We start from the raw sequence: 12055 nt of genomic DNA, 5'->3' as shown, positions 1-12055 counted from the left end.
AAAGGACTTCAGTGTGCAGTAACAAATATTTCTCATCATTTGCCCAATAGCACTAAATTTCTGACAGGTAGTGAAGCAATTTTTAAACTTAAAATAAAATAATTTGTCCTGGTCAAGTCCTTGTGTTCCGTTGACGAATTTCAACTTAAAAACTGGCTGCCAGTTTAAAAAAAGTATGTGTAGTAACATGAGTAGGACTAAAAATAATAATGTGTTGATTAATGTTAACACTAATCGTATATACATACCTTGTAAACTGACTTCTTCTACATTATTTCGATAAAAGAATCGTTCAGATCATTTATGGAACATATAACTAAGTCAGTAACTAACTAACTAACTAACTTAGAAAACTTACATGCCTTATTTTTCACATTTCTTGGATATTAAACTTACTTTGAGATGCTAATTCAATAAGTAAAGGTCCCACCGAAAACATTTGTGCATTTTCAACTTGACACAGCGCAAGTACTACTCTAATGGTTCAAATGGCTCTGAGCACTATGGGACTTAACATCTGAGGTCATTAGTCCCCTAGACTTAGAACTACTTAAACCTAAGGACATCACACACGTCCATGCCCGAGGCAGGATTCGAACCTGCGACCGTAGCAGCAGCGCAGTTCCGCACTGAAGGGCCTAGAACCGCTCGACCACAGCGGCCGGCGAAAGCGCTACTTCTGGCAGTTCAGAAAATGTAGAACGTAGACTTTCGTAGTGTATCATTAATTTGTATGCCTTTGCGAGACGTACAACACTTTCGCAAGTAAGGCAAGTGACGTTTGTCAGCGATTCTACAAAAATATTTTTTGGTCCATCTATCCTCAAACGGCCGCGGCTCGTCCTGTAGCTGACCCTTCCTGCTTGGTCCCGTTTCCACCAGTCTACACACACTGAGGTGCGTAACGCAAGTACCAGCTCATCTACACTTCTGTATGTTGACAGTTGCAAGATAGTGGCGCGCCTTAGCTTCTAGACTGGACCTCGTTACGCCGTCCAGCGTGTTGACCTCATTGCTATCTCTCGAAGGCCTTCCGCGCCTCCGCCGTCGGAATGTTGTCGTTCCGCCGCCGAGGCCGCCCCCGCCCGCCTACGGTGCGCCCTTCGAGCCCCGGTTGACGCGCGGCTGGACCCTGCACGCGCCTGCCCTGTCCCTCGGACCCTGGAGCCGTCCTCCTCACACGGGACGTGTTTGTGATCGCGGCTGCTGCGGGAACGGAACGACCTGCCCACGTCACACGGAACGTGACGCGCTGCCCAACGTGATTTGCGACCTCGGCGCTCTGCAGCGATAGATGCGCACTCTGTCTGCCGCACAAACAAACCACACAGTTTCTGTACGAAAATGGACGCGCGTAAAACAGCAGCGTCACCTCTGTCAGCGATTGTCGAAGAAGATCGGAGAAAATCGCGAAGAAGACTCTCGATTCGCTGACGGCTCGAACAGTGAATTCCTGGCACAGGAACACCACATAATGCTGTTCAACGATCTGAGATACATACTAGCACAAGTACAGGGCTAATACAAATGATTGAAGCGATTTCATATGTAGCTCCATTCATTGACATATGGTCACGACACACTACAGATACGTAGAAAAACTCATAAAGTTTTGTTCGGCTGAAGCCGCACTTCAGGTTTCTGCCGTCAGAGCGCTCGAGAGCGCAGTGAGACAAAATGGCGACAGGAGCCGAGAAAGCGTGTGTCGTGCTTGAAATGCACTCACATCAGTCAGTCATAACAGTGCAACGACACTTCAGAACGAAGTTCAACAAAGATCCACCAACTGCTAACTACATTCGGCGATGGTATGCGCAGTTTAAAACTTCTGGATGCCTGTGTAAGGGGAAATCAACGGGTCGGCCTGCAGTGAGCGAAGAAACGGTTGAACGCATGCGGGCAAGTTTCACGCGTAGCCCGCGGAAGTCGACGAATAAAGCAACCAGGGAGCTAAACGTACCACAGCCGACGGTTTGGAAAATCTTACGGAAAAGGCTAAAGCAGAAGCCTTACCGTTTACAATTGCTACAAGCCCTGACACCCGATGACAAAGTCAAACGCTTTGAATTTTCGACGCGGTTGCAACAGCTCATGGAAGAGGATGCGTTCAGTGCGTAACTTGTTTTCCGTGATGAAGCAACATTTTTTCTTAATGGTGAAGGTAACAGACACAGTGTGCGAATCTGGGCGGTAGAGAATCCTCACGCATTCGTGCAGCAAATTCGCAACTCACCAAAAGTTAACGTGTTTTGTGAAATCTCACGGTTTAAAGTTTACGGCCCCTTTTTCTTCTGCGAAAAAAACGTTACAGGACACGTGTATCTGGACATGCTGGAAAATTGGCTCATGCCACAACTGGAGACCGACAGCGCCGACTTCATCTTTCAACAGGATGGTGCTCCACCGCACTTCCATCATGACGTTCGGCATTTCTTAAACAGGAGATTGGAAAACCGATGGATCGGTCGTGGTGGAGATCATGATCAGCAATTCATGTCATGGCCTCCACGCTCTCCCGACTTAACCCCTTGCGATTTCTTTCTGCGGGGTTATGTGAAAGATTCAGTGTTTAAACCTCCTCTACCAAGAAACGTGCCAGAACTGCGAGCTCGCATCAACGATGCTTTCGAACTCATTGATGGGGACATGCTGCGCCGAGTGTGGGAGGAACTTGATTATCGGCTTGATGTCTGCCGAATCACTAAAGGGGCACATATCGAACATTTGTGAATGCCTAAAAAAACTTTTTGAGTTTTTGTATGTGTGTGCAAAGCATTGTGAAAATATCTCAAATAATAAAGTTATTGTAGAGCTGTGAAATCGCTTCCATCATTTGTAATAACCCTGTATTTCACTAACTCAACTGGCCCTTCATCTCATTTTCAGTTTTAAATTGAGTATAGTTATAGTACGGTGTCTAATGTAAACTTGCGCGTGCATAATATCGGTATTCTCGATCTTGCATTAACTACCACCACTCTGAAGTATCATACTTCATCACACAGATTTCATGATCGAGATTCGTTTCGTAATTTCGTTTGAGTGGAAGACGAGATTGTTTTCGAGGCTGTTCGTAATCGCTTTATACTCACCGGCAAAATACAGGTATGAGGTAGTCCATAAAAACCAAGAGGTAGGTATACACATTTCACAGAAAATTTCGTAACTGCCAGTGTGTAATTCGTGTTTACTTTCTGGTCACTGTGGAAACATTCCAGTCGTTGGCCTTTGCAACACGAATTGCAACAAATACATTATTTACAATAAATTAGATCGACTTTTGAAGATAAAAATCCAGCATCTATTAAATTAATGAGAAAGATCTAGAAATTTTTATAACGAGAAGATGGAAAAAAATTGGAAACAGGTGATCGTTAAGAAGCTGTCTTTGTCCCCCTAGTTCACAGCGCCCGATGCTATCGACTGCGTTACAGTTTCGAGATGGCAGCCCCTCCCTCCGTGTGTGGTTTACATTGTAGAAAGACTGTATTTACAGATGTCATTATTTGATATTTAATACAAAAACTGCAGCAGAAAGACGCGCTTGCGATAGACCATCATTGTGCAGTAGCATTCAGCAGTATGATTCACTATAACAAATGTTTCAACATTCAAAACAGTTACAGGAAGTGTTTATCTACGAAATATAGTTTCCTCTCATTTTTTTAATAGCATATAGTAACATTTTCGAGAAATCCTCAAATTGCTGATGCTTTGAAACAGCTTTTATTCACAGCACGTACTCTATTCGAATGATAAAGAAAACCCACCAGACAAGACGTTTAATGTCATACAATATGGCGACTCGTAAGTTTTGCTTCTGACGTCAAAACAATGTCGCATCTAATTGGCATACGTTCGTGTCCACGAGCCAAGAACCTGACGTACCAGATGTTTTACGTCACGCTTCGCAGCCTAGTGGAACGTGGAATTCCACTCTGTGATATCACAAGCTTCTCGCCCCCGTACGTTTTCACGTGCCGCTAGGTGACGGTTTGAAAGTGCAGCTAAACTGACAACACAGCACGTCACCTGATGGCTGATACGCACTGGCGCTGTGTGCTGCTGTTTCCTCGCACCCGCGTTAAAATTCTATTTGCACGGCTTTCAATATGGCGTCTACTCAGACCATCCGAACAGACCCTGGTATTGTTACTCAGGTTATGGGAGTAAAGTTGAGCCTAGAATCCAATACGAAGGAGAGAAAGCATAACTTTTGGATTTGGAACTGTATTTTGGACAGAAATAACAAAGGGACGTATGAACTAAGCAACAATAGTAAACGAAAATCCGTTCTTGAACCACTTTCGGATAACGAAAGTAAATTTCGAGTAACTCCTGATCTGCGCATCGAGCTGTATTAAAAAATCTGACACATTTAAGATGCAGTACTTGCTTGAGTGAAACTGCAGGTGACACTTTGTTGTTTGACATTCGACAATAACCTGTCATCTCTGCAATGTTTGTACCACGTCCTCAAAACTACAATTTCAGTGTAGTTGTGTGATGTTGTGATGCTATTTTCTATGTCTTGGAAGCTAATAATTTCATTCTTGCACCGCACATGAGTTAAGTATGATGAAACATTAAAGTTATTCTACACCGAAATGTGGATCTATGCTTCGTGCCTTATAGTTGATTTCTTTTATTAAGAGCCACACTCAATCTGAAATTATACTGCAACCAGAAGCCATGTTACTTACTTTCTGACATCGACTGGCGAAGTGTTTAAGAGCATTTAAGATGCCAATACACTAGAATCTGAATATGTTGACATTACTGCATTAATTTTTATCATTTGGAGACTTAAGTAAGCTACTGTGCACCTACAAGTCACCTTTCACTAATCACTCACTGATACTAGCTTACTCACAAAAAAATTCTATCCATGTGTCATATTTAGGAACATCATGTACATTCTCCACATAGATTAACTATTATACGTGCAAGAACTTTTTATATGTCGAACTAGCATTTCCTGCCACTGTAAACAACGAACGATATTTATAACGACACCCACTTTGGACAGGTCTTGTACCACTCGAACTCAATATTTTCGTAACACAGGAGCATAAATGTGTAAAAAACCAAAAACAACAATAACTTCAGGAGTTTTGAAACGAATATGGCAGCTGCTTGCTTCTAACAGTAATCTTTACGGGGCTAAGGAGACTGGCATCACAAAGTCGGAGTGTCTGTAACTGTTGTGGCACGGCTAAAAGTGGCACCACTTGTGTAGCGCACACAAGAACTTTGGTGTTTACTTGCACAACTTCGGTGGCACCAGTCGAATGGTGCATGTGGGAACCTAGATTTACTTAGCACAGAACTAAAGACCCGGATAAACTAACTGGGCTTAGCTTTGAATTAAATAACAAAAATTTACGTTAATTTTCTGTAATGTTATATTTTATAGCCTGCATATAGTTTCCACGTAGTTGCTTAATCTGCTTTAAAACTTATATCTTAACGACTCACTAGTTAGCACTAGCCGTTCACTTACTTCGCTTCTCCAAATATCAACAAACACCTCATCACCGTTTCCTTAAAGAATCCAAAAAGTCAGGCCATTGCATGTGCAAATTCAAGCAGCCCATCAGAGATGGTGTTGTCAAACATGTTCTTTGTTTGATTTCCTAAATACAAACAAGGGAGTGATACGGGATGGTAGTAAGCGCTGAACCCGAGCCAAAGGCCGAGGAGCCTCGTGCGCCATCATCTGTGCTATGAGAACAACAGATGACACTAATTGTATCTGTTGGATCACTTGAATCTGAATGCACAATGGCGTAATTGTGTGACTTCGATGGTAATTAACCTCAGAAACAGTGCAATGTCTCGAATCTTTTTCATAACAATTATTTGTGAACACAACCTCCCCTGCAACGCGCTTGCAAGAATTTGAGACTGTTTCTGATCACCAATTTACTTATGTGACGGCACGATTGTTCTACATCTATCTACATCTACATCCATACTCCGCAAGCCACCTGACGGTGTGTGGCGGAGGGTACCTTCAGTACCTCTATCGGTTCTCCCTTCTATTCCAGTCTCGTATTGTTCGTGGAAAGAAGGATTGTCGGTATGCCTCTGTGTGGGCTCTAATCTCTCTGATTTTATACTCATGGTCTCTTCGCGAGATATACGTAGGAGGGAGCAATATACTGCTTGACCCTTCGGTGAAGGTATGTTCTCGAAACTTTGACAAAAGCCCGTACCGAGCTACTGAGCGTCTCTCCTGCAGAGTCTTCCACTGGAGTTTATCTATCATCTCCGTAACGCTTTCGCGATTACTAAATGATCCTGTAACGAAGCGCGCTGCTCTCCGTTGGATCTTCTCTATGTCTTGTATCAACCCTATCTGGTACGGATCCGACACTGCTGAGCAGTATTCAAGCAGTGGGCGAACAAGCGTACTGTAACCTACTTCCTTTGTTTTCGGATTGCATTTCCTTAGGATTCTTCCAATGAATCTCAGTCTGGCATCTGCTTTACCAACAATCAACATTATATGATCATTCCATTTTAAATCACTCCTAATGCGTACTCCAAGATAATTTATGGAATTAACTGCTTCCAGTTTCTGACCTGCTATATTGTAGCTAAATGATAAGGGATCTATCTTTCTGTGTATTCGCAGCACATTACACTTGTCTACATTGAGATTCAATTGCCATTCCCTGCACCATGCGTCAATTCGCTGCAGATCCTCCTGCATTTCAGTACAACTTTCCATTGTTACAACCTCTCGATACACCACAGCATCATCTGCAAAAAGCCTCAGTGAACTTCCGATGTCATCCACCAGGTCATTTATGTATATTGTGAATAGCAACGGTCCTACGACACTCCCCTGCAACACACCTGAAATCACTCTTACTTCGGAAGACTTCTCTCCATTGAGAATAACATGCTGCGTCCTGTTATCTAGGAACTCCTCAATCCAATCACACAATTGGTCTGATAGTCCATATGCTCTTACTTTGTTCATTAAACGACTGTGGGGAACTGTATCGAACGCCTTGCGGAAGTCAAGAAACACGGCATCTACCTGTGAACCCGTGTCTATGGCCCTCTGAGTCTCGTGGACGAATAGCGCGAGCTGGGTTTCACATGACTGTCTTTTTCGAAACCCATGCTGATTCCTACAGAGTAGATTTCTAGTCTCCACAAAAGTCATTATACTCGAACACAATACATGTTCCAAAATTCTACAACTGATCGACGTTAGAGATATAGGTCTATAGTTCTGCACATCTGTTCGACGTCCCTTCTTGAAAACGGGGGTGACCTGTGCCCTTTTCCAATCCTTTGGAACGCTACGCTCTTCTAGAGACCTACGGTACACCGCTGCAAGAAGGGGGGCAAGTTCCTTCGCGTACTCTGTGTAAAATTGAACTGGTATCCCATCAGGTCCAGAGGCCTTTCCTCTTTTGAGCGATTTTAATTGTTTCTCTATCCCTCTGTCGTCTATTTCTATATTTACCATTTTGTCATCTGTGCGACAATCTAGAGAAGGAACTACAGTGCAATCTTGCTCTGTGAAACAACTTTGGAAAAAGATGGTCTGTACCAGGCAGATGCGGAAGACCACAGGCTGCGGCGGATGAGTCTGGATGACACAGCAGCTGCCTGGCCGGCGTTTTGCCCGTGGCAGCAAATATTTACTGTGTGTTTAAGCAGAAGTGGCCTACAGAGCCACAAAACACTTCAAGGTTGTTTATAATCGAAAGTGAAATCACTTAACGCATTGACATGTGTAATAAACATGGTATACCTGTCACAAGGAAAGATAAGAGTATGACAGAAAGTGCAAGACAGTAACCCAGCAGAGAATTATGGCTACCTCATACATTACTGGTAAATAGGTAACGTTAGGGAAACGAATGATTACTGGCTGAATGCCTTTTAGCGATTTATTAATTCTTTCCGGTGATGTGGTGACTTACTGACCGGATGTGTACGCAGACTGGTGGAGCAGACGCTGACGCCGCAGTGGGTGCGGTCGCAGAGCGGCTGGCTGCGCCGGGTGGCGGACCGGCTGGTGGCAGCCCTGCAGCAGGTGGTGCCCCCCGCAGAGCAGCAGCTGCAGCTGCAGCCGCAGCAGGTGCTGAAGGAGCTGCGCGCCTGCACGCTGGACGCCCTGGCCGGCTCGCTGCTGGGACAGCAGGCGCGCGCCACGGGCCGCCCGCCGGCGGGCTTCCCCCACCACTTCCTGCAGGCCACGCAGCTGGTAGACCGGCAGGTGAGCGCCGCCACCCTGCGCCACCACTCCACCCCACTCTAGTCCAGTCTGCAGTCTGCACTGGGAGGACAGTGGGTCGGGTCTTCATCTGGCCATCCAGCGTTTTCGTGGTTTCCCTAAATCACTTCGGGTCGATGCTGTGATTGTTTGTTTGTAAAGAACTTGACTGATTTACTTCCCATCGTCCCTTCCAATCAGAGCTCGTGTGGCATCTCTACTGACTTTATCATCGTTAGGATGTCTCACATCCTAGCACTTGTCCCATTTTCTAAAGTCGCGGTCTCTTTCAGGAGTCCGCTATCAGAGTTCATGATAGCAACAGACAACAACCATGTTTTTTCAGTGTCCATAGGATACTTGCGGAAGACATTCACATAAATTCAGGTATTATCGGTTTCATAGACCTACCTCAAGAGCGGCTCTCACTGCACTGTCTTCTGGCATCTCATTAAAATCTCCACTGAAGCGCAAAAAAAAGAAAAAAAAACTGGTATAGCCATGCATATCCAAGTACAAAGATATGTAAACAGGCAGAATACGGCGCTGTAGTTGGCCTTTATAAGACAACAAGTGTCTGGCGCAGTTGTTACATTGGTTACTGCTGCTAAAATGGCAGCTTATCAAGATTTAAGTGAGATTGAACGTAGTGTTACAGCTGGTGCATGAGTGACGGGACACAGCACCTCCGAGGTAGTGAAGAAGTGGGGATTTACCAGTACGATCATTTCACGAGTGTACTGTGAATATCAGGAATTTGGTAAAACATCAGATCTCTAACATCACTGCAGCCCAAAAAAGATCTTGTGAAAACAAGACTATAGACGACTGAAGAGAATCGTTCAATGTGACAGAAGTGCAACCCTTCCACAAATTGCTGCAGATTTCAATGCCGGGCCATCAGCAAGTGTCAGCATGGAACCCATTCAGTGAAACATCATCGATATGGGCTTTCAGAACCGAAGGCCCACCCGTGTACCCTTGATGACTGCACAACACAAAGCTTTACGCCTCGCCTAGGCCTGTCAATACTGACATTGGACTGTTGATGACTTGTAACATGTCAGACGAGTCTTGTTTCAAATTGTATTGAGTGGGTGGACTTGTATGGCTATGGAGACAACCTCATGAATTCATGGACTCTGCATGTCAGAAGGGAAATGTTCAAGCTGGTGGAGGCTCTGTAATGGTGTGTGACATATGCAGTTCAAGTGATATGGGACCCCTGATACGTCTAGGTACAACTCTGACAGGTGACACGTACGTAAGCATCCTGTCTGATCACCTGCATCCATTCACGTCCATTTTGCATTCCAACGCACTTGGGCAACTGCGGCAGCACAGTGCAACACCCCACACGACCACAATTGCTACACAGTGGCTGCTGAGATTAAACACTTCCACTGGCCTCCAAACTCTGCATACATGAACATTACTGAGCATATCTGGGATGCTTTACAATGTGCTGTTTCGAAGAGACCTCAAACCATTCGTACTCTTATGGATTTATGGATAGTCCTGCAGTATTCATGGTGTCAATTCCCTCCAGCACTACTTCAGACATTATGTTGCGGGGGGGTCGAACCCGGGAATCCGGATGGCCGAGCTGAAGCTGGGGCCCACTGCTCCGCTTCTCATCAGGAGGCTGAGCAAGTTCATTAGCGTCAATGGCACTGCAGAGTGATACAGTGGTATTTGGTAACATTACTTTATTGACATAATTTACAGTACTGCAATGGGTGCAGCATAGTGTCGGCTTGCCGCCCACAGCATTGTCCCACGAGTCCAGCCGGCTCAGCAACTCCTGGTATGCTGGAAGGTGGCTGCACTCTGCACGGTTGCCTTTCGCTGAGGTGTCGCGTCTTGCGCCGCTCCGCTGCCCGCAATTCCAGAGACTGTCACAGTCCCTGGTCCCCGCTACCCTACACCCAGTGAGGCCTGCTCTGTCTGACCGTGGGATGAAGGTGGTTGCACTGGTCACCGTGGCCCTCGACCACTGCTGCTCCCAGGACAGGACCAGACTCGAACCTGCGCCCTCCTGGATGTGGTGCCACAACCCGCCAGCCAGATGGTGACACCCGCCGCCACCTCTGGTGCTACCCCAGCTGCTTGCCAGATGGCAACACCCGCCGCCACCTCTGGCGCTACTCCAGCTGCTTGCCAGATGGCAACACCCGCCGCCACCTCTGGCGCTACCCCAGCTGCTTGCCAGATGGCAACACCCGCCGCCACCTCTGGCGCTACCCCAGCTGCTTGCCAGATGGCAACACCCGCCGCCACCTCTGGCGCTACCCCAGCTCTGCCGCACCTCCTGCAGTGCACGTGTCGCCCGGACCCCGGTACGCCAGGTGGGAAGCGAATAAAGCCCATCCTGGACCCGCTGCAGACCGCTGTCACTGCTCTCCTTCAGGCAGACTGTGCAGTCTCCAAGTACCCGGCTGCCGTTCTGTCTCGCCCCGGTGTCGTGTCCCCAGAGGCGAAATACAGCCCGAACAAGAACACAGAAACAAAGGACAGGTTTACACAGTATATTTACGTCACTGCCAGACTGGCCCCTATAAGTGTAGACCAGCACGGGTCCGACCCGACTGTCATCTGACCTAGCACACACTTGTCTCTAGCTAAAAGTGCCTGACTGTTTATACTGCTTTTCCTCTCGCTTCTGGCGTAGTGTCAAAGAGAGACAGAAACTATGGCAGGGGTAAATTCCCATACGTCAGCCACTTACACATCGCCACTCCGGCTCTGGCCTACTGCCCCGCTTCATACATTGCAGTAACTTAAAGCAATGCTGCAGTTCCCTGCCTCACTGTTGCTCCACTCATGTTTACTCTGGCTGGCCTACTGGCTGCCAGTTGTTACCACACACTGCCAGCAGCCCCAGAATTCATCGCCCAACCGCGCCTTTACTGAATTTTAACGAAATTACTCTTTCCTATGACTAAGATTAATACCAGCGCAGCAATTAGTCGAGTCCATGCCACGTTGTGTTGTGGCACTTCTGCATGCTCGTGGGGGACCTACACGATATTAGGCAGGTGTACCAGTTTCTTTGGCTCTTCAGTGTGTATATAGGCATGCCTCCAGTTAAAGGCGTGTGAGGTGACAAAAACGAAGTTTAAATATGTAATTTGTAACAGTTGGCAACACTGCCAGCAACAGTGTAATAGCGTTACGGGTACAGACTCATGGCGTGCTAGGAAGGACCTGCCAGTACGGTGTGCAAACCAGTTCCTTGGCGGCCGCAAAATCCGAAATGGACGATTAACAGCCCCATTCTTAATGTAGCAAGAGACTGACGTCAGGGAGTCGATGATACATATTGAATCCCACAGACAGCTGCGTTTGTCTCAGCCGGGCACCTTGCTGCTTCCTGGATGGTACAGCAATGCGGCAGCTTCAGGCATGTCCTCGAAGATGCTGGATTGACCTCAGGAGTCTGCCAGCAGCAGGCACGTGTGTAGAAGAGCCACTGTGCACCGGCAGTTGTCTAAGTGTGAGGTGCGCTAGCGCCCTGGAGCTGAACCTGCGACCCATAGGAGACATACAGAAGCCAGGTCTGGTCACCCCACCTCTGGCTGTTCGAGTTTAGGCCTAGCAGCTATAAACCATATATGAGTCAAGTAGTCCTTTCCCAACTAAGTCTCACATCTTAACAAAATAAAATGAATGTAACTTTTACGAAATTTAAAATGACTGTGAAATGATACGTTAAATGTGAAATCTTAAAGGAATTTTTTCGCTGATTCCAAAGCTGATCTTATTTTTTGCGACTCTGTAATGTTTCCGAACTTATGGAGAATTTAATATTAT

At 46.3% G+C, this 12055-nt stretch overlaps 1 protein-coding gene across 1 annotated transcript in view; it reads left to right on the top strand.

Annotated features, from left to right (window-relative positions):
- LOC126100685 (uncharacterized) overlaps positions 1 to 12055 on the top strand; it is a 147209-nt gene that overhangs the window by 61021 nt on the left and 74133 nt on the right. Inside the window, exon 3 of the mRNA XM_049911302.1 lies at positions 7969 to 8245. Within this exon, the coding sequence (XP_049767259.1) occupies positions 7969 to 8245 (277 nt within the window). The remainder of the gene's footprint in view (positions 1 to 7968; positions 8246 to 12055) is intronic.

The sequence above is a fragment of the Schistocerca cancellata genome, chromosome 9 (genome assembly GCF_023864275.1).
Source record: "Schistocerca cancellata isolate TAMUIC-IGC-003103 chromosome 9, iqSchCanc2.1, whole genome shotgun sequence".
Classification (NCBI taxonomy): domain Eukaryota; kingdom Metazoa; phylum Arthropoda; class Insecta; order Orthoptera; family Acrididae; genus Schistocerca; species Schistocerca cancellata.
The sequence above is the reverse complement of the archived record's forward strand: the minus strand, read 5'-3'. Positions and strand labels throughout refer to the sequence as shown.